The 26,025-nt window shown below is 45.3% G+C and overlaps 2 protein-coding genes and 1 long non-coding RNA gene across 3 annotated transcripts in view; 1 reads left to right on the top strand and 2 right to left on the bottom strand.

The window, feature by feature from the left end:
* Positions 1-1,020: 1,020 nt before the first annotated feature.
* LOC127543068 (TLR adapter interacting with SLC15A4 on the lysosome-like) lies at positions 1,021-9,719 on the bottom strand. The gene is made up of 2 exons (XM_051969064.1): positions 9,506-9,719; positions 1,021-5,066 (listed from the first exon to the last, which is right to left on the bottom strand). Exon 2 carries the CDS (start codon positions 5,022-5,024, stop codon positions 4,110-4,112), a length of 915 nt encoding a protein of 304 aa, XP_051825024.1. The 5' UTR covers positions 5,025-5,066; positions 9,506-9,719; the 3' UTR covers positions 1,021-4,109.
* Positions 9,720-9,958: 239 nt separating this feature from the next.
* LOC127543070 (uncharacterized) lies at positions 9,959-18,392 on the top strand. Its single transcript, XR_007949123.1, has 2 exons — positions 9,959-10,446; positions 12,502-18,392. It is a non-coding gene; the product is annotated as an uncharacterized LOC127543070 (long non-coding RNA).
* Positions 18,393-20,286: 1,894 nt separating this feature from the next.
* Positions 20,287-26,025, bottom strand: part of SH3BGRL (SH3 domain binding glutamate rich protein like) — a 96,206-nt gene continuing 90,467 nt past the window's right edge. Inside the window, exon 4 of the mRNA XM_051969065.1 lies at positions 20,287-20,717. Within this exon, the coding sequence (XP_051825025.1) occupies positions 20,685-20,717 (33 nt within the window). The 3' untranslated portion in view covers positions 20,287-20,684. The remainder of the gene's footprint in view (positions 20,718-26,025) is intronic.

Below are 26,025 nucleotides of genomic sequence, written 5' to 3'. Positions count from 1 at the left end.
TTGAGAAATGTTTATTTGAGTGAATGGCTTATTTCTATGATTATTAAGAGAGAACAAAGGAACAATTAATTAGATGGGGTCAGCACTTGAGGGTAACCTAAAGTATATTTTTAATTAGGGAATAGGTTAAAAACAGCTATAACCATCACTTGTTTAACTTGTTAAAAGTTAGCCTACAAGAGAGCAATTTGGAACTATGCTCAAAAAGTTATCACACTGTGCATACCTTTTGATCCAGCAGTGTTTCTACTGGGCTTATATCCCAAAGAGATCTTAAAGAAGGGAAAGGGATCTGTATGTGCCAAAATGTTTGTGGCAGCCCTGTTTGTAGTGCCTAGAAACTGGAAAATGAATGGATGCCTCTCAATTGGAGAATGGCTGAATAAACTGTGGTATATGACTATTATGGAATATTATTGTTCTGTAAGAAATGACCAGCAGGATGATTTCAGAAAGGCCTGGAGAGCCTTACATGAACTGATGCTGAGTGAAATGAGCAGGACCAGAAGATCATGAGATACTTCAACAACAATACTATATGATGATCAATTCTGACGGACCTGGCCATCCTCAGCAAGGAGATGAACCAAATCAGTTTCAATAGAGCAGTAATGAATTGAACCAGCTACACCCAGTGAAAGAATTCTGGGAGATAACTGTGAACCATTATATAGAATTCCCAATCCCTATATTTTTGTCCGCCTCCATTTTTGATTTCCTTCACAGGCTAATAGTATACTAAAGTCTGATTCTTTTTGTACAGCAAAATAACTATTAGGACATGTATACTTATATTGTATTTAATTTATACTTCAACATATTTAACATGTATTGGTCAACCTGCCATCGTGGGGAGGGGATGGGGGGAAGGAGGGGAAAAATTTGAACAAAAGGTTTGGCAATTGTCAATGCTGTAAAATTACCCATGCATATAACTTGTAAATAAAAAGCTATGATAGTAAAAAAAAAAAAAGTTAGCCTAAACATTAAGTGTCTGAAAAAAATTGTCCACAACAGTGATACTGGCCAATTAATCTTTATTTACATCAACAAAGTTGATATATTTGAAGTATTAACTAATTTTACCATTGTGATGACCTTGCCATTAAAAACAAACTTTAAAAGAAACAGAAAAAACAAATATCTGCTTGTCAGTATCTTCAATTCATTCAGTCAGTTTTTCCAAAACCTTGACCCTGGGCCTCTTCTAGGAGTGTCCAGAGTCCAAGTCTGCCAACAGTTGGATGACAAGGCCAATTTTCCCTTATCAAGACACTCTACAATCAGAACTCTTATCACAGAAAATCAAAGTGCTTTTAAAACATCTCATCTTTTTAGTCTTCATGGCCCTTCTTTAGGGTAATTGCTATTATCCTATTTTACAGAAAAGTAGACTGAGGCAGAGACACCAAGTAAATGGCAATGGTTTCACGGTCCATTGAGGAAAGTCTTTTTCTCTTCACTAGCCTGTCCATGTGTGCCAAAAAAGAAAATGGAAAATTGAAGGGATGTCCATCAAGTGGGGAATGACTGAACAAGTAATGATCTAAGACAATTCCAAAAGGCTCATGATGGAAAATCGTATCCACGTCCAGAGGAAGAGCTATGGAGTCTGAATGCAGATCCAATAATGCCATTTTCACTTTTCTTTTGTTTCTTTTTTCTTTCTTGGGATTTTTCCCTTTGGTCCTGGGTCTTCCTTTAACACATGATTAATGTGGAATTATGTTTAAAATGATTATATGTGTAAAAAAAAAAAGGAAGAAAGAAAGGGGGCAGCTAGGTGGAGCAGTGGATAGAGCACTGGCCCTGAAGTCAGGAGGACCTGAGTTCAAATCTGATCTCAGATTTAACACTTCCTAACTCTGTAACCCTGGGCAGGTCCCTTGACCCCGATTGCCTCAGCAAAAAAAAAAAAAAAAAAAAAAAAAAAAAAAAAGAAAGAAAAAAAGAAAGAAAGAATTGTGTGCCAAGAACAGAAGGCCTGGCACAAACAAGTATGGGGCCCAGCAAGATGGGGGAGGTATCTGCCTCTTCGGGGAATATTTTGCAAACAACCTGCCCTCTCTGGGTGCAGTTTCCTCTTTTATAAAAGGAGGCAATTATATCAGCAGATCACTCAGGTCCCCCATGGCTTTAACCGTCTATGTATCAAGGCCATGAAAAACTACTGCCAATGGCTATTTCCAATCAATAGTGCAGAATGATCAAGTTTCAACACCAAGTACACTGTTCCCTTCAGCTCCCTCTCCCTCTCTCCATGTCACTGGAGCCCAACAGAAGCACTGGCTTTGGAGTCAGAGGGCCTAGGTTCAAATCTCCAATCTATTAAGGATTAGCTGTGTGACTTTGGACAAATCAACTCCCTACTTTGGCCCTCACCGTCTTCATCCACAAGAGAAGGGGTGTGAAAGAGATATTCTGGAAGGCCAGTTCCAACTTTAGGTCTTAGGATCAGAGAAACTGAGCCACCCAAGTCCTCTTCCAATGCCCCACTAAGGGGACAAAGGTGACCCTGGGCTTTCCAGGGTTATGCTGGTGAAGTCTAAGTGAGGCCAAGTTCTATCTGGCTGGAAGGAGCTGAGGGATAAGCTGGCAAAGAACCACTGTGGGTTATATATGGGCTCCTACCATGGGAGATCCAGCTTCACCAAGTTCCAATAGCCTTTGGGGCAATCATATGTTAATGTTTCAACCACAGTGGCTCTCTAAGACTCTGTCCTAAATCAGAGAGGAACAGAGTCCCAATGGACAAGGTCCTACTGGTAAAAGACCTGTTCTGTGAAGTACTGCTCCTGTGGCCCACTCTCAAGAGCAAATGTAATCTCATCCCTGGGCATCCTTCAGAGCAGGATTGCTAAGGGGGTGTGCTGACCCTGGTTCAGCCTCTGGCTATTTGAACTGTCTAAGCTCCCCTGACCACAGTAGCAAACAATGCTGCCAAAAGGAAGGCAGAGGCAAGGGGGAAGTCAGGGAATAAATGAAGCAGGCATCCCTTTGAAGCAAAAAGCAATTGAGCATCTCCAATGTACCTGTCACAAAATACAGGAACTTGCCATTTGGAGGAGGTTCAGAACATCTTGTAGTGGATAAAACCATCCAGCCATCTTGTAGTCAGAAAACTTGGCATTGAGTCTCAGCTCTGTTAGATCCTTGAAAAGTTACCCCAGAAGTCACCTAAACTCTCATAGGCCTCAGTCTCCTCATGATGGTTTAACCTCAAATTGACCTCAAATGAGGCTAATGAGAGCACTTGCTCTCCATACCCAGGACCAGAGACTAAGAGCTTGAAGGGACCTTCAAGACTATCAAATCCAAACTTTGACAGGATAGATTGGGAAAACTGAGGGCCAAAGAGGAAAAGCAACTTTACAGAATGACAGACTCTCAGGATCTCTGAGTTGGAAGGCATTTCAGTGACCATTTAATCCAATCTATACCTGAAAAGAGAAACATACAACATACACACAAGAGGCCTTGAGTTTCTGCCATACAAAAATCAGTTAAAGGAAACAGAAACATTTAGTTTGTTGAACAAGAGGGGGGGGAGGGGAAATGTGATTGCTATCTTCAAGTATTCAAAGGACTGTCATTAGGAAAAGAGATTGGACTTATTCAGTTTGGCCCGAGAAAGCCAAACTAGAAGTATTGGACACAAACTGCAAAGCAAATTCAAGTCTGATGGAATGAAAGGCTTCCATAAGTTCAATGGGCTGCCTCAGGAGTAAGGAGTTCCTGCCTTTCTGGAGGATTTCACATAGATGCTGAATGTTCCTTTGTTGGGTGTGGTATAGTAAGGATTATTATTTTGCTTGTGCATTGGACTATATACTTCAAAGGTCTTTTCCAGCTTAATAATTCTGCGATCTGGTATTCCTGTCACCATGGCAGTAAGCAATGGTAGCGCCACAATTTGAAAATGAGTCCAAAAAAGATGAATTCAGCATCTTCCCACTGGACGATGGTTGAAGTGAGAAATGCACTTGTCAACTCTGAGCTCTGCAGAATTGTTTCCCCACGTGCAAAGATGCCTCTTCCTCCCACCCCCAAATTGAAAAGGCTACTAGGGCAGTCTTCTGACACAGCAGCAGCAGCCCAAAGGGTATTGCCTACAACTTCGGCAACTTTTCCCATTTTGTCTGACTAGAGATCTGCAGGTTGGGAGTGCTGAGCTCTGAGCTGTTTCCTTTGGAAGCATAGTACAGGCTGCGCAAGGCCATAGACTGCAAGAGGGCCTCTCGAGCTCGGGACACCTCAATGTTTTGTTCTTGTGAGATCTGAAGGCTAATGTGATTCAAGTTGTTCATTAGTAGATTGGAAGCCACAAGACTGGTCACAGAGCGGCATCGGGTCAAGTTCTCTTCAAAAACCTGCTTGTAGAGCTCATCCACCTTCTTTTCCACGTAACTGTTAAGCAATGAGTCAGAGAGGGGCTGTTTGTGCAAGAGGATGCTTCGTTCTCGAACCTCATCTCCAGGCAGGAATTTGTACGCCACGGGAGGCTGCCTGCTGGGGATGGGAGAACGGCCCAGTAGGATGTCCTCTGAGAGAAGCAAGGGTCCTGTGAAAGTCTCATCATGGGCATGGTCCATGAAACAACCAGAATCATAAGCATGCCCCACACGATTTCCCCCAATATGGAGATCAGGATAATTCTGGCAGATGCTAGCGCAGGACCATGAGCGATACAGATCCAGCTCGCTTTCTTCTGGTGGGGCTCTTTGGGGGATCTGCAACGCTGTGGACGCATTGCCCTGGAGGGCTGCACTCTGTTGGCCCTGCATTGCCACCCCATCTGCCGATCTCTGCTGGCACATATCCTTATTGTGCTCTGGGCAGCTTGCAGGCGGCCCACTGTCCAGCCCCTTTGTTTCAGTGGAGGGAAGCTTAATATCTTCACTCTCCAAAAGCTGGTCTGTCCAAGGTTCCTTTTCTTTTTTGGGGTTCTGCTTACATGTGTGTGCTTGGTATGACTTAATGTGCTCTTGGTACAGGATCCCAGGTAAGAAAGCTTCTGCTAGCATTTTGTCAGAACAACCTGCTAACCAGCAGAGTGCAGTATAATCCTAAAAATGAAGAGTTCAGATAAAGAATACTGTGAAAATAGTTGGAGGAAATAGACCACTGGTCTGCAGATTTTTTTTTCATTGGGTGCTCCTATCAGTAAGAAAAGAAAAACTGAGCACATACCCCCCAGTAAACACCTATTTTCTTATCTAGAAATCACACATACACACACACACACACACACTCCCCTCTGTCTATTTCTGGACTATCTTCTCATCAATCTGCCCCTACTTCAGACATCATCCTCATCTCCATCCCCCCATAACCTTGGAATCTGCCCTCCTGTTATCCCCCCAACAAGAGGTGAACTTGTCCCCTTCCCTTGCCCAGGCCTTCACCCCACTTGCTCCTCATTTCCATAGTATATCCTATTTCTTTTCAATTCCCCTTGACATGATGTCTTCCCCCATCAGAATGGAAGCAGGGATTGGCTTGCTTGCCTAGCACAGTGCCCAGCACAAAGTGCTCATCTATCTATCAATCTATGTGCATTATAAAATTTCCACCAAAACAGCCAACAAAAAAGGATAAGATCAAACATTTAATAATTTACTAAAAAGCTAATCATTTATTAAGTGCCTCCTATGTGTGCCAAAAGCTGTGCCAGGTAAACGTAAGTACTAAGAGTCCTTCCTCTCAAGAAGCTTCCATTCTAACAGGGGCAGAAAATAAGGATATATAAAAATACACCTGAGACAAATGTAAAGCGAATAGCCTGACTGAACAAATAAGAAATAAAAAGAAGTGAAACTCAAGGTGGCATGAGCAGTTCTGTGAGAGCAGGAAAGACGTTGTGCAGAAGGTGGTGCTTGAGCTCCATCTTAAAGAGAAGGTCTGCAAAGGGAAGGTGAGGAGAGACCATATCCCGGGGGTGGGGGGCACAGGGCCCACAAGGAGAAGGGAGCTGAAGAAAGAGAATGCCAGCTGGGTGCAGAATGGCTGAGTGAAAGAGGAATCATAAAGAAACACCAGAAAGATAGACCAGGTTGGGTAGGGATTTACAAGTTAAACAGAGGGAGTCTGGTTTGGTTTTCATAATTCGGAAAGACCTACTAGAATTGGATCAGTAGGACAGTTATATGATTAGCTTTGTATTTCAGGAAGATCAATATGCATCTGTGTAGAGAATGGACTGGAGTGAGGAGAAGCTGGAGGCAGGGAGACCAACCAGGAGGCTACTGCAGTCATCTCAGTGAGAGGAGATAAGGTAACTAGGGGAACAGAAAAGGTAGCAACAGCAAGATCTGGCAACTGATCAGACTGGAAGAATGAGGGAGAGGGAGGAACTAGAGGATGTGGACCTGGGTGAGGAGATAAATGGTGATGCTTCTGACAGAAATAAGGAAGGAGGGAATGGTTTGAGGGGAAACATGATGGGTTCAGTTTTAGATATACTGAGTCCATTATGGTTGTGGGAGATCTGTTTGAAAATACCTACTAAGCAACTGGTGATATGGAATTAAGGTATAGTGAGAGACTGGGGCAAAATATGGAAATCTGGAAGTCATCCACATAGACACGGAGAGTTAAAGCCATGGGGTTCAGAGGGATCAACGAGACAGTACAGAAGTGGAAGAAAAGACACAGCCACATCAGGGGCCAGGATTGTGGATGATGAGTCAACAAAAGAAATGAGAACAAGAAGTAAGCCAGATAGGAGACAAACCAGGAGAGAACAGTATCAAAAAACCACAGAGATGAGAAAGCATTCAGGAGAAGAAGGTCAGCAACATAAGGTTTTGCAAATAGATCAATATGAGCAGACTGAAAAAAGATCATCAGATTGGATCAATCAGAGATAGATGGTGATTTTGGAGACTGTGGCTTCAGTCAAGTGATAAGGTTAAAAGTCAGACTACAGAAGGGCTGGGGAGTAGAGAGGAGAGGAGGTAGAGGCAGGTGAACAATGTTTAATAGAAACAGCTCATAACAGGAGAAAAAATATAGGGGATTGGTGAGTATCTAGCGAAGGAGCTTTTAAAAGACAAGAGAGTCACGTTTGAAGGCAGCAGGGAAGCAACTCAGATGATAGGAAGAGTTTGACAATTAGAGGTGGGCGGGGATGACTGAAGGGACAATATGGAAGGACAAGAGATTAAGAGGTATGAAGAGAAGGTGGCCTTGACCAAGAGAACTACTACCTCTTTGTCAAAAAGCTGGGGGAAAGGAGGAAAGGATGAGATGATAGAGAATGAGAGAGGAAGGGGCTCAACTTTTTTTTCAGTATAATAAGAGTCAAGGTCCTCAGCAGAGAAGGGGGGGGCATGAGGGGCTTCAAGAATGAAGAGCAGATTTAAAATAGCTTCTGCAGGAGTGAGATAGGGAATCAATTAGGAACTAATAAAAGAACTGCCCTGCTTCAGTAAGGGCCCAGCTTCGGTTGGAAAGTCAGCATGCTTGGACATTTTCTCAAGCTTTATTCAGCATCTCTTAAGTAGGAATGAAGGAGGCAGATGTTGATGAAATAATATCTGATTCCAGAGTTAATGGAGAGACACTGGAATTTAGTGAGTAGGGGAGTGACATGTTCAGACCTGTGCTTTAAAAGAGAAAATTTTTGTAGCTATGGGGATGCTGGATTGGAAGGTGGGCTGGGAAGGCCTGAGGAGGGAGGCCAAAGAAGACGCTACAGAAAGGACAGATGAAGGACAGAACTAAGGTGGTGGTCATAAGAGTTGAGAGAAGAGGACATAGGCAAGAGACATAGAAGAGGTAGAAAAAGCAAGAGCCGGCAACTGGTTAGATATGAGAGCCATGAGAGTGAGGACATAGCCGACCGAGAGGCAAGGAAGCTGGGAGAGTGGAAGAATGATGGCACCCTCAAAATAAACAAGTTTGAAAGGGAAGTATCATTGATGGGAAAGGTTAGGGAGTGAGATTGCTGATGAAGAACACACTGCAATGATGCCATCCCATCCTGTGTGATTCACTTTACTCCCTCCCAAAACAAAAAAGGGGAAGGAGGGCCTTTACTCATTCATTTACTCATTGTGCTCAGGGTGCCTAGTCAAGTCATTTAGAAACAGAGGTGTGGAAACATTAAGGTGTCAAGGTTTAGGTCAGGTTAGAACCCTCGAAGGGTTAATGCTACCTGTGCAGCCCCAGAGGAGGGATGGGAAGGGCTGGAGTGGAGCATCCTTGTGTGAGAATGAGAGAAGGGATCGATGTTGGAGAACACAACTACAGACAAGTGCCTTTAGGGAAGTAATATTTTACAGAGAAATGAAAACTGGTTTAAGATTATAAGCATTAGCCCATTTATCTTTTTCTAATCAATAATCTCCCACCTCTGAGCTTTTGCACAGGCCACTTCCCCATTCCTGCAATGCAGTCCCTTGGCTCCACTGCCGCTCTCTTAAAATAGCTCTTCCTTTAAGGCTTAACTCAAAAGCCAGTTCTTCTGCACAAGGTCCCCTTCCTTTTAAAGTCCTTCACACACTGGTCCAAACCAGCTTGTCCAGACTTATTACTTGTTATTACCTCTCACTTGTGCCTCCACATACATTCCCATCTCTCACCTCCGAGCTTTTGGAATACATTTCTCCCTTGTCACCTTCACTTCATAGGGTCCCTGAAGGCTCTGAATATTCAACTCAAGAGCCACCTCCTACATCACCTAACCACTATCAGCTGCTAGGACCTCTCCCTCCCCACCAATTACTTCCTCTTTAATTTATCTGTATCCCCTGTTTATTTATGTGTGCACAATATCTGCCCCAATCAAAAAAAGAGCCCCATAAAGGTGGGGCCGTTTCATGTCTGTCACACAGAAGGCACTTTTTAAAAATAAATGTTTGTTGAATGAATAGCTAAAATAAAAATTCAATTGAAACACAAAGCTACAAAATAAGGAAAATAAGCCACATCACTCATAAATGTTTTCACACATATTAATGTCCTCAGGCAGTACTAGAATCTACTAGAATCTAGTAGAGGAGCTTTCCACCACACCATAGGGACTGGCTCCATGCTTTTACTGGCATAAGGAAATGCGCCATGAGAGGTGGATGCTGTGGCCGGGCACTGTCTCACCTCAACTTAGGCTCGAGAGTTGCTTGGTGCATTGAGGGCTTCAGCAACGCACCCAGGGCCCCCTGGCCAGCACGGGGCCGAGGCAGGCCCGTTTTTCCCAGACAGCCTTCTCTCCTCACTGCCTGGTACTGTACCACCCTACAGAGCCCACCTGGTCGCGGTTTACTTTTTTTGAGCCCTGCACTCTTGGCAAGTGAGGGTAGCTCAGAGAAGGGCATTCGTTGTCCTTAACCCTAAGGGGCCGCTTCGTTCTAGGACCCCACTTGCCAACGTGGCCATTCCCTCTCAAGGTGGGTCGCTTCTGGGAGCTTCCGAAATCGCACGTCCCAGGTGTGGGCCGAGGAGCTCCTTCCCTGGAACTTCCCAGTACTCAAGGCCTGCTGGGGGCATTTCACACAGAACTTACCTGTCCCTCCCCTCTCGGTGCCAGTCCCGGGCTGGGATCTCTAAGCGTTGCTCCAGGGCAAACTCTTCGGGCCGGGGTCGAGGAGCTTAGGCTCAGCTCCCTCCGAGGTCCCCAGCAGTCCCAAGGCCGCTCGGGACTGCCCGCCTTTTCTTGGCCCGTACCCGAGATAGCCCTGACCACAGACAAGCCCTTCCTCTTTGATGGCCAACCCAGAGGAAGAGTCGCGTGGGCTGGTCACGAGGGTGGGAATGCCAGGGCGTCGAAAGAGGAAGTGGGGAAGCGCAGCCCGGGCCCCAAACCAGGGTTTTCCCGGGAAGGGGGAAATGGTCCTGCTGAGGCCTGCCCCTCCCCCTCAGCCTCGGGGACTCACTCTCGGCCTCAGGCGCAGCCTCGGCCCCACCCCACTCCCAAGTGCAGCCCGGGTACAGGCCCCGACCCCTCGCTACCTCAGGCTGTCGCCGTCTGGGGGGAGAGGGTGGAGTGGGGGGAGTGGAGGACAGCCCTTTCACCCCCCTCATAATTCCTCACACAATGCTGGGGACGGGAGGTGTGGTAAACGAAAGCGAGCCTCAGAGAAGGTAGCACTCCAAGTTGGCCCTAGGCTAGGCTTTCGACAGAACAGGAAACTGAGGCTCAGAGGACTAGCGGACTGGCCCAGGAGCCTCTGGCCAGGGAGTGCCACGAAGGCAACACCCAGCTGGGGGAGGGGGAAGGAAGAGGGAAGGGCGTGGATCGTCCCGCGCTTTAAGTTTCCCAACAGCTGATTGGCTCCCGTGACCGGCCCGAGCTGCCCGGAACTCTGCGAGGGCGAAGGGGAGGGGAGTTAGAAAATGTGTGTGCGCCTGCGCAGACAGTGGAGCGAGCGGGTACCGCCCACCCTACGCAGAGCCGGCGGGGTCCGGCCCAACCTGGACAAAACCGCTACTCAAATAGCCAGTTTTGTACGTATAACCCCGCCCTGTCTCCTGCTCTCTACTTCCTTCTCTATCGTACTTTTTTTTTTTTCTAAACTAGGGAAGGGAGCCGGGCGTGGCTTCTGAGGACCTGGATTCCAATCTTGTTTGCTGTCTTTGTGACCTTGGACAAGTCGTTCAAGTCTCTCGGTTTCTCCCGCTGTAAAATGAGAAGGAAGGGGGTGGACTCCCTGCGCCCTAAGAACCCTTCCATCTCCAGATCTATGAGCCTCTGATCTCTGAGGCGCCATAAGGATTCTGGATCTTCCCTGAAGTTAGCACCGAGGAAGGAGTGGGGGCGGGAGGGCTCTAGTAAACATTTCCAAGGATATGCCGCGACGTCCTGCTAGCAAGCAAGCAGGGCTACGAGTCCCAGGTCCACACACGCTCCGGGATCTGTGGCTGTACTCGCTCCCGTATTTCACAGGGTATAGTGCGCCGTTAAACCCACTAAAGTGCCTGAGTTGTTCTTCTCTCCTCCTCCCCGTCCCCCTCGCCTCTGGGCCGCTTGTTGGGTCCGTGGCTGGGACTCATGGATGGCCAGTGGGAGGAGAAAAGAACAGGAACTAGAAATTGGCAGAGAGAGAGGGGCTCGAGGAAGAAGCGGGGGAAGGGAGGGGGGAGAAAAGGAGGAGCAGGGTGGCCCAGCCCACTGGCTCAGCTTAATAAGCTTATTAAGCCCTCCGTGATCCACAGATAGTGACAACTGAAAACAGAGCCCCCTTGCCTATCGGTGACCTCTGAAGGGGATCTTGACGATTTCCCATTGCAACTGGACACGGAGCTGAGGGAGGGCCCAGGTCCCAAACTCCCCTTCAGCATTACAATGACCTTCTCTAGCTCTTTATTCAAGTGTATTACACCAATCGGTCTTAGTCCTTGGAGAAAAGTGGGACAGAAGGAAAAAAGAAATGAGAGGAAGGAGGTAATTATCCCTCCCTAGGAGTCAGTCGCTTCACCTGTAAAATGGGAAAGCACACTTTACCCTATAGCTTAGAAATGTGTTCCGGCAAGGTAAGCATACCCCTAGGCCGGTATCCTAGCCACGCTAGCGTTCCCAGAGGGCCTGATCTTTAGGTCATCACCGATGGAAACAAGAACAGGACAATGTGAAGAAGGTTTAGCCCCAGAGCTGCCACATAAACTGGGATATTTGGCTACAAGAAAATATCTGTCAGCCCGAAGAATGGAGGCAGGAGGGGGTAGAAGTAATAACTAGTACCTTCTCCATCTAGCACTCAGACACCTTTGTTAGTCTGCTCCAGGCTGGAAGAAATTTTTAAAGTGCACCACCCTTCAAAGCATCTACAGACAACAACAAAATTACATACGTACATAAAAAAGAAAGGGTCTGGAATAGAAACCCAGGTCTTAAGCCTGGTGATTAGCTACATTTGCCAAAGTTAAACAATTCCACCAAGTGGATGTTTCAAAGTGGCTGTTTTTATTTTTATTTATTTCACTAGCCTTTTTCCAGTAGGTGTGAGCTGGTTTTTTGTTGATTTTTGAAACAGCTTTTACAGCAGTTTATATTTTTAGTTTGTAAGGGGCAATATGGTGTACTGGAAACCATACTAAATTTGGAGTCTGAAGGCCTGGGTCTGAATCACAGCTGAAACATTTCCTATCTGTGTGACTGAGGTCAGGTCACTTCCATGCCTCGATTTTAAGGAAATGTTTTGGATCAGAAGTATCAAACATACAGCCTCTACGTTACTGCTCCAACACTCCCCAGTGCTCCTGGAACTGTTTTAAACTGTAATTGGGAAATATGAAATGAAATAAGTCAAATACAATGGAATGCAAATAATGTTAATATGTGGTTTTCTATGTCCACTTGGCCCTAGGAATCTTTATGTACAGTTTAGTGGCCCTGTTTTCATATGAGTCTGGCAACACTGAATCAGATGATCTCCCAGATCCCTTCCAGTTCATCATCTTATAATACTAGGAAAAAGCTCCCAAGAAGGAAGGGGGCCAGTACTCACAGCCAAACTTCTGACTCAGCATGGACTCTCTAAAGTATTCTTTTCTTCCCCACAGCATGGGTCAGCACCCCAGCAGTTCTGAGGACAGAAGTCCTGATCTATAACCTTTCCGCCCATCTTAGCCCAGTGTCACTGCCCTTCTGTCTGGAGTCCCCAATTCTTCAAGCTGAAGTTGATGGTTAGTATGCATTGGGAATAGGAATTAATCTGTAAAAGAAAATGCTTTGGGATGAGGAAGTCAAGCCTGGAATGACTGGGTAGGAGGGTAGGGTGGCTGCGATGACCCAAAAGACATCTCTGCTGTCGGTTCCTCTTTGAAGTCAGTCCGAATTATTGTGACATAACACACTCCAAAGAAGAAAACACCATGGTTGGCAATTTCGGGAAACTCTCAGCTATCCCACTGAAATGTGTAGGCTTTTCTAAATATGAGTGGTTAAGCAGGATCGTAGTCATCCTTCCCATGAGTCAAGGCCAGCCATAAGCAAAAAGCCTGACAACGATCCCTGGGCAAAAACAGCATCAAGTCGGAAAGGATGTGACAGAACAGTGATTCTGGAGGCAGAGCTCCAAGGGGACCTCGATTCAAAGCCCAGATCTTTTCAACTGGACTGATCTCAGGTAATAGCAATAATAATCTCCAGTGTTTATATATTGCTTTAAGGTTGACAAAATGCTGTATGGATGGGATCAAATGAGAATTTGATCCTCACAATGGCCTTTAGGAAGTAGGTATGACTATTCTCTCTTTTGACAGAAAAAGAAACTGAGTCTGAGTGATGTTAAGCGACACATACAGTCCCACAAGTGGGAAGTATTGGAGGCAGATCTGAATCCAAGTCTCCCTGGACCCAGTTCTGAGGTACCATGTAGGTACCTCAGGTCACAACCTCTCCAAGCTTCACTTTTCACATCAATAAAAGGTGTGTGCCAACACCGCCAACCCCTGCCTCTGGGAACGATGCTCCTTAAACTTTGAGGCAGGAGGGAAATCAATGATTTCCCCTAGAATCCTAGCACCTCCAAGTTGGAAGGAACCTCAGAGGCTCCCAGTAATAAAGCTCATTCACCTGCAAGATTAATTTGAGTCTCTGTAAGTTGCTCTGGGCCCAGATCAGGAAACCTGAACCTGGAAATCCCCCAACTTCCTCTAAAAGGAACAGCCTCCTTTCCATAAACTGGTTTTACCGAGGTCACTGAGAAGGGGGAAAACATTAAAGCTTTCATTCTGTTTCTTCTCTTATTTTTCCAGGTGAGGCAAAGATGATCTGCTTTTTAGATAGCAGCCATATGAAATATGAGTTAATAGACATATCAATCAATAAATCCTTCAAGAAATGAGGACAAGGACTGGTAATCCTAAGGCTCAGCATCAACACCCTCCCCATGTTCAACAGAGGTGTCTAGTGCAGAATAAGAATAAAGCCGGATGTTCTTTGCTTTTCCTTGTGAGATCATAGAAAGAAGGGGAAATACCACATTTCTAAGGCTTTGAGGACCAAGAGCAGGACTCCCCATCTTGTGAGAAGGGATAGGTATTGCTCTAGGACAAGGGCAGTCTGTAGAGGGTGACAGCTGCTCCCCAACCATCCTGATGCTTCCTTATGGTACGGGATGTTCTGCCATGGACACGATCCCAGGTAAGTGGGACCCAGCTGCAGAGGATTTGTGTATATGTATGCAGACATGTATGTATGTATGTGTTTGAAGAACTATCTGCCCAGCAAAAAGCAGCCCAGATAATTCTAGGAAAACTAAACACCGGGAGATGAAAACTTAGGTCACGGGCAGTCTAGGAAATAAAGGACAATTTGCACACCAATATGTAATAAACATGATGCCCCCTGGTCTTTTTTAGTTAGATTTTTTTTTTAATGGAAGCCATTTGGAAGGGGGAAAGAAAGGAAACTTGGGAGGGACGTGTAGGAGATTTGCAAAAACTCCAAGCTCTGTATGTTGCAAAAGCTCTTTCATCATCTTTTTGTGTTGCTTAGAAATAGAATCCTGTAACATCCGTATTCTAGGGAAACTCCACGATGATAAAGAGAACCATATTTTGTGAACATTTAGGTAGTAAGTTAATTTGGGAGTTTATAAAGACACCTCGCCTCACTGAGTATTATCAACATTAACGCAACGATTCTATTTTAATTGCTTCTAGGACTTCGAAATGTTTATTGATGCAAATCAGCAAAGAAAGATCTATGAACTCCTAAGGCTGTCAGCAGTGAAATACTGAAGAAATGGAAATATTCAGACAGGGCTGCTTACCCTTCTAGCTCTCTAATTCATTGCTCTATATCGCAATCCTGTATTTTTCCTGTTGAAATCGTGAGATAGATTGTGTTGTGGGGACTCTAACCTATGCCATTCTAGCATTTCCATTTTCTAGGAAAACGAGAGGCAATAAGGCATGGTGCAAAGAGGGTCGGCCTTGTAATCAAGAAGCCCTGAATTCGAGTTCTGACCCTGACATATACTGGCAGTGTGAAGGAGAGCACATCATTTAACCTCTTAGTGATCCAGGCACCTCTTTGAGACTATAATTAGCAGACAAGATTCTGATCTGCAGGTGAAGGGAATCTCCACCCTGGGGGGCCCTTACACTGATAAACTCACAGACCCCCCCCCAATAAAAGGATTCTTCAAACTGTCATTGAGGCGGCACCCTGTTGGCTCTGAAGCCATTCCTATCACCAAGTTCTGAAAGGATTTTTTATATAGGGGAGACTAGATTGTGTTTTGACATAGTCTTTGAGGGTTACCTACATAGAAGCAAGAACATCAACTTTAGGACATCAAGATTTTCCAATCCGATTTTAGTTCATCGTTTTTTTGAGTCTGGGTCTGTACCTCTGTCTGTATCTCTCTCAGCTTCCTACACCTGTCTCTTCTCTTTCTCCATCTTTTGCTGCTCTTCCTGTCTCATTCTCTGCTCTGTCCATCTCTTTCTCTTTTTTTCTCTTCTTTCTTATCTGTATAAGTGTGTAAATGTTTTTCCACATCTGTCTCTGTCCATCTCTCTTCTTTCTCCACCTTTGTCTCTTTTCATCTTTCTCCATCTTCAGTTTCTCTCTGCTCTCCATATATATAGCTCATTCTCTATTTCTAGGTTCTCTCCATGTGTTTCCACCTCTGCTCTTCCACCATCTCTCTCTGTGCTTTCTCCACCTTTCTCTTCTTTCTGTCTCTCCATCTCTTGCTCCCCTTCTCTGGTCTCATTCTCTCCTTTCTCCACTTCTCTGTCTCTGACTCTCTCTGTCTATGTGATACATAGCTTTCCATGTCTGTCACTTTCTCTCTTTGCTCTGTTTTCTCCACCTCTGTCTCCTCTCTCTCTCTCCATCTTTCTCTTTCCCCATCGCTGTTTCTTTCGGCTTTCTCCATCTCTCTTTCCATCTCGTGTCTCCTAAACGTCATCCACTGAAGTCTTCCTCTGCCTCTCCTTTGCAGTGGCACACAAAATGAGCCGATCTGCTAATGCTGACAAATGGCTTGCTCAAATGCCCTGCTGGTAGTGAATAAAGCATTGGCTTTGGGATCCCTAGAGCTCAGTGATGTACTTGGCAAATAGTAAGGGCTTAATAAATGGAGAGCTGGGTTCAAATCCTAGCCTGGCTGCTTCCGGTATACGTCACTAATCTTGACTACGGAGCTTTCTCCCCTGGACTTCCTCCTCCAGAAAATGAAGGGGTTGGACGAGATCTGAGGGATCTTCCACCTCGAACAGTGCTTTAGTCTGAGTAAATGCCTGTCTTGGAAACTTTCCGCAGGACTTTGAAGGAAAGGACAGCCTGGGGAGAGAGGAAGGCAGCTCCTTGGGCCCTACTTGGGGAAAGTCCACCAGCTGAGCAGCCAGTGCCCCATTTAACTGTTTTGCTCCATTCCTAGAAAGGCTAACTGATCCTTTAGCCAGTCATTGGGTTTAACAGACAGGATCTCGCTAATAGGGTTTTGGTTTTCCTAAATTACTCATATAATTTGTTGCTTCACAGCTCCATCTCAACATGCCTAGAGACTTTAATTCAAGTTAAGAAATGCAGATTTATTCAAGTATTCTCCATCCTGAGTGTATAAAAAAAATTTTTTTTTAAAAAGCCAAGAAATGTACCCCTTGATAGTAAGGCAACTCAGCATATAGGATGGTCTTATTTAGAGAATTTCCACAAGCAATGCATATACTGTGCTTCTTAGATTGGCACAAGGGAATTGTGAATTTCTGCTGCCATGGCAACAGCAGCATTCAGGGCCCCAGGCTCTCATTTATAAATTCAAGTCAAGGAGAAGAAAAGGTTTGACATCTTGAATTTTTCCTTACAGCCAACTTTTCAAGAACACATTTTATATATGGAAGGATACTTGGAGCAAGGGGCTGAAAAGGTGGGGGTGAGGGGAGGAGAGAGAAGGAAATAGATTTTTTCCCCCATCAGCTCTAACCCAACCCCCAGCCACTCACTCATCTACCACCGTGGGCTTTAAGCATGGCAGAAAGGAGAGGAAGGGGAAGAGGCAGCAAGGGGGGGAAGCTTAGGGGAGGAGTAAAGAGATGAAAAATGAAAGAAAAGCAAACATAGGTGGGCTTGGCTCAGAAGGAGGGGAATTGAAGGGATTGAAAGCGATTAAAAAAAAAAAAAAACCTTGCTACCCTTCCATCCCAATACCCCACCTCCCACCCCCTTCACAAACCCACGGAGCTGTACAGCAAACTGGCCCAGAAGACAGCGGGCCCGGCCTTTGAGAAGCTCAGTGCTCTCCCCATTTTGATAAATAAATTTTGGCAGAGGGTGGTCAAGGTGTAAAATCACTGCATTTAAGGAATTAGGCATCCCACAAGGAGATTTACATTTTAATAGGGACTTGGTAGAGAGGGGCATAATTGTAAAGGACATGTTCATTACTTGGCACTTTGGGAGCATATTTCCAGAAATCTTTGTTTAGCCACATCATTCTCCACATACACGAGACCACTGGCTCTAACAGAATTTTTTATATACATGCATACATACATATGTGTATATATGTATACGTGCCTTCTGTGTGTGTGTACGTATATATTTAAATTATTTCTGAAACAAAAAATCAGGACAGTTCTAAGTTACATGGAGTACTATCATCTTAGGAATGCTATTTTCTAATGGAGGAATCCATATTTTCATTTGTGAAAAAGAAGGGGTGGAGGAGTATGTTTCTGTTCACATTTAGGGCCAGAACAAAGAGACCAGACAATCCTAACATCTAAAACGTGAAAGCATCTTAAAGAGTTTTATTGGAATGGTAAATCATTGTTTCAAAGCAAAGCTATTTATTTCTATTTAAGCTAAAGAAAAAAATGATGGGGGAAAGAGGGAACAATACCAATCCTTCCCGAATCTTCAGCATTCATAATTGAATCAGAAGCACAACACAGTCAAGCAGCGGCTTTTTCCTTGCCTCTCCTTCCTCTGGATTCCACCATCCCTCCAGAGAACCACTGGGGCTTCAGCACTCGATTCCCAGCTTTCAGCTCTTCAGAAGCAAGTCGCTTCTATTCCCTCTGGCATCAGTGGTTCTTAACCCGGGGACAGTGGATTCCCAAGGGATACATGGGTCAATTTCAAGGACCCTGTGAATTTGGGTGGGAAAAAGGCATCTTTTCATTACTCTCATTAAAATTTAGCATTTCCTCTAATGATGAATTTTTAAAGAATCATTCCAAGAAAGGGTCTATAAGCTTCAGCAGAGTACCTGCAAGGTCCATGACATCCAAAGGTAAAAACTCCCTCCTAAAGTCTGAGCCGGATCTGGAGAGAAGAAGCTGACATTCCCCCACACCCCCCCCTTGCTTTTTTCCAATCTGGTGGAATAAATCTGTTTCAGAAAAAAATCGGCTCAAACACCTGAAATCCATCTCTTTGGATTGATGGTCAACCAACAGATCTGATCCCCCAAAAAGTAATATGCTGTGAACTCCCCTAAAATTTTGTCACCAGAGGACAGGTTTTCTAGGGAAATCTGATTTTCTTTTCTCATCAGAACTCTTCACATTCTGCTTTTCACTCTCTCATCTACTTTATTGGACCTAGCTATAGGGGACACAGCCAAGGAAATAAAGAACTCCCCTTTAGCATGAAACTCAAATAACTGCGCAGGGCAGACAGTCGTATTTTTTTTCTATGTGGATGAACGTGTCACTTTATCAGTCATGAGTCACTCGACTGGAGGCTAGCCACTCAATGGAATCCCCCTGCTTCGGCTAGCTGCTTCCCCCTTGAGAACAGAACCCAGTTGGCAGTACCCTCCTCTGCGTGAGAGAGAAGGCCCGAGATAGGAGGAGCGCACTTCTGATTTCACTGGTATTCGGAAGGTGTTAAAAGTCCTACCAATGCAGGCTGCCATCTTCTCCATGACTTAAGAGTCTCAGAGAGTTACCCAGAACCAAGAGTTTAGTTGATTTGTCCAGAGTCACACGGTTAGGATAGGTCAGAAGGAAGAGCTCAACTCAGGTCTTCCTGGCTTCGAGGCCAGCTCGCTAGCCATTAAAACACGTTGCCCTCTCCGGCAAGGAAGCGGAGCAAACTCGTTTTCGGCCCAAATGTTTCCCGTGTTAGAATCTGGTCCAGATACCTCGTGTCCCCCAGTATTCACGACGCCGTTATTCACACACAGATCAGTTGAACGTTCGTTCTCAACCCAGAACGAGTCTGCCGAGCAAACTCGGGAATATTTAAACAGTTTTCTTTCCACTGTTTACCGTTCCCCTCCCTTCCCTTCAGAAGAAACCACATACTATTCATTTGGCATTACTCCTATTCATTTCAGATCCCCAGCAGTCTGTAATTTCTGTTTCTAAAAATGTTGATCTCACTTTAAAGCACTGTGCCCGTGTTGAACCTCTGTAAACAATGCCATATATTCATTACATGTTGATTTTGGCAAATGACACAGCAATGCATACAGCGCAGGGTAATGGAAAGTCACTTAAAGGAAAATGGGGGTGCCCGTGGGGTGTTTTAGTAACAAAGGCTAAGTAGAATTGCTCTATGGTAAGAAACCTGCTCCCTGCGTAAGTGATGGAGGCCATATTGCTCTTTGCCCTTTTATCAGCCTTCGGGGTTATGGTTTTAAATTGGTCCCTTGCTTGGATGGATACTCTTACTGAATGTTTGCTATTATTGAAGTGGAGAAAAGATAAATCCATCTAAACTTAATGTACTCATGAAAAAATAAGCTTCACATGCTAAGAAAATGCATTTGCACAGCTGAGTTTCTGATTCCTATTTGCCAATTTCAGGAGCTTAACGCTATGGGGATGTGTCATTTGAAAACCGAAGGGGGAAACACAACCACCTAGCAAGCCACAGCCCCAACTATCACCTGGGGAACGTTTGCTCCACAACCCCTCCCATGGAAACTTGGGCTCCTTGCACGATGACTTTCTGCCCATTTTCAGCCATGTAATTGAAGGGTTCCGCGACACCACATTGACTAAAAGCTTAAGGGCCGAGTGCTCCGACACAGAGCAATCTTTGCCTACCTTGAAAGATAAGATTAAGCCTCAGCTGGGTAGTAATGCACGGGACCTGTCACCTGAATGCTTTTCTGACTTCTCAGAGCAAAGGGGTGTCTGTGGATCCCCAAAATGAGCACAGAATTTTGCCGAGGAGCCCCGAGAGCATGACGGTTTCCATCTATAAAAGACTCGGAGTATCGGAACGGCCATAAGTCATCATGACAAGTGCCAAATGATAAACGGTGCTTACGGCTTCTTTAAAAATCACAACAGAAACACATCAAAATGGTGCACAAGTACTTGCTTGGAAAAATCCAGGAGGACATCGAGGCAGCAAATGAATTAGACGGATTCTCCTCCCCTCCCGTTTTATTTTGGATTCTCATATGCTTAACAACAGGAGCTCTGGAAATATTTAAGCTGCAGTAACAATAAAAATAATAATATAAGAGAGAGGTTTTTGCATTACGATTACAAAAGGGGGGGGGCACGAATGGCCAGACAGATCACAGAGACCACTCCATCACATCTACTTGTAATTTTACAATAATCCCCTCCCATAAGCTCTAACCATAAAACATTCACATTTTAATCATGTATTTCATTGGCTATTGTTTGGACGCTGAGCACATCAAGCAACAAATTGATGCCGTAGACATGAAGCCTATTGTTTTCTGGAAGCCAGGATAATTTTGCTATTTTAGAAAAGCGATGGCGGTGGCGACTCCCTCGACAGGAGGCAGAAGGGTTCACGCTTGCTGCTTTGCCAGTGCTTGGGCTTCCTAAAAGACAAAGACCAAGTCAATTAAAATGCTCCCAAACAGTTGCCTGGAGTTACTCGGACAAAACTGCATTGGTACCAAAAACTATAAAGTTCCCTAGATTCCTCTATAATACCAGTTGCTCAGAAAATAATTGTAGCTGAGCCTCCCGGTAATCATTCCTAACTTCAGAAGGATGCGATGCTTTCTAGTTTAAAAAGTTTACAAACTTTTCAGTTTAGGAGCTTTACAACCCCGTAAGCTAAGAAGTGTGAAAAGGGTTTCTTAAGTCCACTATCTGATTATTCAAACTAAGGGTCAGAGAGGTAAAGTCATCTGCCTGAGATCATCTAGGGAGCTAAGTAGCAAAATCAAACCAAAGCCAGACCTTCTGACCCAAAGTCTGCTGCCCAAATGTATATGAGAAATCAAGAGCCTTTTACGTGGCAGCTTCTGATTTGAGAAACTCACAAGATCCCTTTCCCACAACTCCAGACCTCCTCTGATGCTTTCTGAAGGCCGAAGGTGGCTCTGGAGTACTGAAGATTATAGCAGTGGAAACCTCAAAGCCTGAGGAGATGGAGTCTGGGTTGGTCACGGCAGTACCAAGCTGTGGCAAAGAAGGCACGGAGGTGCTTGGAGGGAATGCCTGCAGTGACAGACCTTCTGCTCGACGGCCCAGATATCTGCTTCCACTGGGCTCTCGCCATGGCCCATGCAGATACTCCAGCAAGGAAACATATATTAAAGACAGGCTAGCTCTGCACCAAGCCACCAACGAGCCTGGCCCTGGCGACTCAGGCATCTAGAATGAGCTGTCGGCCTCTTGGGTAATAAAGAACAAAGCCCCTGCGGTTGAAAAGATGGCTGGCACACAAGTAAGTGCAAGCATGTGTGCTGGCAGCGAGCTTTCCATCTACTGATGGCATGCTGCATCTTGGTGGAGCTTCACGACCTTTCACGAGGCTGAAACTTCCTTCTCTAGGTCCTTTTCTATCTTGAGGTGAAGTGGGGATGGAGGGAGGGGGGCAGGTAAAGCACCCCGCAAGCCAGAGTTGAGAACATTCATTGTCCAGAAGGGACTTGGCAACTTTGAGAGTAACTCACAGCTTTATGTTTGAAGCCTGACTCTGCCTCTTATTACCTGTGAGATCTTGGCCCTTCCCTTCCGGGGCCTCAGTTTCCTCATGTAGAAAATGAGGGTGCTGGACTAGATAGTCTCTGAGGTCCTTTCCAGCCCCACCTCTGTGAGTCCCTCATCACATGAGCAAAAAAGAACCAGATTAAGTCTATCCAAAATCTCTGGTAAAAGGCTACACCCATGTTCCGTGTCCCAGATCAGACGGAAAAGCAGAAACTCAACCCTAATTGAACGGTAACTTAAAGAAGGGGAAAAAAATAGAAGGATGTGACCCGAATGGGCTAGACAAATGTCTTCCTCAGCAGGCTGGCTGCTGAAAAGTAAAATCTTGGATGTGCAACTATTGGCACAGAAGCTCTGTATGAAGTGGGCAGGGTGTCAGCTCCAAAGGTGAGCTGGTCTGGAGAGGCCACTTGGACCATTTTGGCCATCAAGTTAGAAAGCCAGCCGATTCCAAGGGCCAAGAGAATGGGAGCCCAAGGGGTCATTCTGATGTATCATTGGAGTCCGCCATTGCCCATTCCAGGCAAGGTGTGATTTTCTGAAGCTTGGTGTGTCTCCAGAATGGAGAGCTTGCTCTGAATAAATCAAAGGAAGGTCAAGCCAATGCCAATGGAGGCAGAGGAGCCGATTTGGAATCCTGTAGAGGCACACAGTCGGTGGGGAAATTCTGGGTGACGTATAAGACCCTTCAGCCCAGAGGGAACCCACTGACAATGTCTGGTTCGTCTCCTCATCTCCCCTAAGGGCTCTCGGCCTTCCTGAGAAGTCAGGGGGCGGTTACAACCCGTGTTGTGATTGAGGCAGAGTGTAGCAGGTGGAAGAGTGATGCCAGGTGGCAAACTACATACAATAGCTACTTGTCTCTGTGGTCCCACATGCTGGATGTTGTTTTGGTTACATTATAAAAAGGGGAAAACCCTTGAAATAAATGGACTCCATTTTCTCACCATCCTCAGGAGTCCCACCTCATGACTTCTCCACTAGGAAGGTATATCTTAATCACCCCAACTTGGGGGCTCTAGAAAGCAGGACAATGCTTAAGATCTGGTGAGAACATAAGGGCAGCCGGATGGTGCAGTAGACAGACCAACGACTCTTAAGTCAGGAGGCCCGAGTTCAAATCCAACCTCAGACACTTAATACTTCCTAACTTTGTGAACCTGGGCAAATCACTTAACCCCAATTGCCTCAGCAGCAACAACAATAAAAAGCAAACAAACAAAAAAGATCTAGTGAGCGTAGAAAAGTCATTTTGTTTTGATAAGCCTCAGTTTCTCCATCTGTGAAATGAGGCTATTACAACTTTTTCTACCTTCCTCACAGGATTGTAAGGAAAGCAATTTCTAAAGCTTCCACTGCCATGGAAATGTGAGTTATTCGCGATCAGGAATTCTGGTCTATATCCCAATCAGTGAGGGGTGGCATGGAAAATGTCAGTAATCAAGAATATTCAAAATGAAATAAATTGTAACCCCAAAGAACTGGAAAATGGCCATTACTTAGCAAGGGCAGCTTTCCTTGATATGAGATCACTTGCTGAATGATGTCCATTTTCCTGTTGCCTTCCACTTAAGAGGGAAGGGCACAAGGGAGAGACTGCAATTGTGCCTTAAAGCTATTGCTGGTTATGTCCGTAAGGCTGACTTACCTAAGACTGGATGGCAAAGTCCCATCTGCTTCGGGAGCCCCGGGTCACCTTAGTTTCAATTGAGACCTGGTTGCAGGAGCATCGAGCTTTGTAAAGGTGCCACCTGCCTAAGGCAGCCCAAGGAAGGTCTTGCCTCAACATCTGGGCCTTGATTAACCAGAATGCTCAGGGAAATGGGGCTTGTGGTTAAATATAAGTTTCTGGGTAGGTGAGTTGGCCTAAAATTTCCGTTTCAATTCTGGTAAACAACGCTTCTAAGCAGCATTAATGAGAAAACCCAAGGGAGGTCAGGGTTGATTTTTGTCTTTGAGGAGCAAAGATCGGCGCACGTGGCCAATCTGTCACCAGGGGCTAGATCTTTTGGAAATGTGAGCATTTACAACTCAGAAATGAGCAAATGCTACAGACTGAGACTGGATTTGTTGCTCTGGTGCCTTTCTACATAGAAGAAAGAGACGGATAAAATGTCAACACTGCACATTAAACTTAACAATGTATCCTGTGCCCATGTTTTCTTTTCTTTGGTTTTCCTGGTTGTTGACCAGTTAGGAGCCCACTCATCCCTACTGTATCACTTCCTCTCCATTCCCAGATGTGCACACGCCAATTCCAGGTCCTTGTCGCCTCTCACCACATGACTGCACTGGCCTTCTAAGTGGTCTCCATGGCTTAAGTCTCTCTCTTCTGCCAAGGCCATTTTCCTAAAGCTTAGGTCTGACCACGTCATCTTCCTTCACGAACTCTAGTGGCTCCCTATTACTTCTAGGAGCCGATAAAAACTCCTCTGTTTGCTACTGAAAGCTCTTTTATATCACGGGTCTTATATTTCACTCCCCTCTACACATTCTATGATCCGGTTATACTGGTTTGCCTGCAAGTGCCCAAAGGTGACCCTCCATTCTCTACCTCCATGCTTTTGCACTGGCTGCCTCCATGCCTGCAGTGCTCTGCCCCCCTCACCTCAACATCTTAGTTTCCCTAAAATCAAGTGTAAATGCAAACCTTCCTTCTCCCCTTCCCCCCATCCGAGTGTTTTTCCTGTTGAGATCACCTTCCGTTTGTGCTGCATGTGCCTCATCTGTATCTGGTAGGTATGTGGTTACTACCAAGGCATTTCCTGCACAGGAATGGGATTCCCTGAAAGCAGAGATGATTCGTCCTTTTTGGTATCCTCAGTTTGACAGCACACACTTAGTGACTTATCGAGCGAGCTCAGGTGTACCCCAGAAGCAGCTTTTCTTAAATAAATCCATACAGTCAACACATTTCTGTGTGGTTTTCCCCCTCCCTTCAGTTATCAGACCGTTCTGGTTAGTTGGTCTTTGCTGAAATTGAAGTATTACTGTACTGAGAAATCTGCTCTTTTTTTGGTGCTGCTGTCTTTAAGGCTTATCAGGCCAAAAGAATAGCTCAGGATAGGTGAGTGCTTAGAGATCATGTGACCATTACCCTTTTTTGGGTCTTTATTACCTCTCGAGCCACCGGTTGCAATCACCTCCTAGCTGACCTCTGGTCTCCCTTACCCATCTACTGGAAAACCCCACTGCCCAAATAAGCATGCTAAGCCCGATCTGACCTGTTGCTCCCTGCTCGACAATCTGCAGGGACTGCAAACTCCTCAACTTGCCACTTAAAGCACTTGATAACGAGCCTCCAATCTCTGTCTCCAAGCTTATTTCAAAATACTCTCTTTCCTCCAAATTACTGTGCACCTACTGTGCACCTCTTTATCTGGGAGCAAGAATGATGACATCATTGACGAGCTAAAGCCCGGATTCCTAAGCATAGATGAAACCGGATCTTCAAGAAAAACAAGACTGGAATCCCTCATGGGTCATACTTCTTAGCCACTAAGCTGTAACCGAGGCCCAAGAAAGGCCCCTCCAGTGGAGGGCTGGGGCACCAAAGGGCCCCCACCTTGTTCCAAACGTGATTTTAGAGAGCAACCTTCCACAAAGTTTTTCATAAAATACAATGGATTCCATAACCAATTAAGGTTCCTCAAAATCTGAGCACACATAGTTCTTGTACCAGTTAAATAGGAAAACGAAGGGAGAGAGAGAGAAAGGAAGGAAGGGATGAAGGGAGAGAGGGAAGGAGGGAGGCAGAAAAGAAGGAAGGAAGGGAAAAAGGAAGAAGGAAGGAAGAAGGAAAAAGAAAAGGGAAGGGAAAAGGGGAGGGAAAATGGAAGGGAAGAGAGGAAGCATGGAAGGGAAGAGAGGAAGCGAGGAAGGGAGGGAGAGAGAGAGAGAGGGAGGGAGGGAGGGAAGAGGGAGGGAGGGAGGGAGGAAGAAGGAAGGAAGGAAGGAAGAAGGAAGGAAGGAAGGAAGAAGGAAGGAAGGAAGGAAGGAAGGAAGGAAGGAAGGAAGGAAGGAAACAAGTATTTATTAAGTGCCTACTACATGTTAGGTACTATGATAAGCTCTTTTTAGAACATTACCTCATGTGATCCTCACAACAATTCTGGGGATAAGTGGTATTATTATACCACTTTACAATTGAAGAAAATTAGACAGAGGTTGGCTTGACCATGGTCA

The sequence above is a fragment of the Antechinus flavipes genome, chromosome X, assembly GCF_016432865.1.
Source record: "Antechinus flavipes isolate AdamAnt ecotype Samford, QLD, Australia chromosome X, AdamAnt_v2, whole genome shotgun sequence".
Classification (NCBI taxonomy): Eukaryota; Metazoa; Chordata; class Mammalia; order Dasyuromorphia; family Dasyuridae; genus Antechinus; species Antechinus flavipes.
This window is presented reverse-complemented; position numbering and strand designations above follow the sequence as displayed.

Bases quoted from the DNA above. Each gene is read 5' to 3' on its own strand.
- LOC127543068 (XM_051969064.1), bottom strand. From the start codon at position 5,024: ATGCTAGCAGAAGCTTTCTTACCTGGGATCCTGTACCAAGAGCACATT.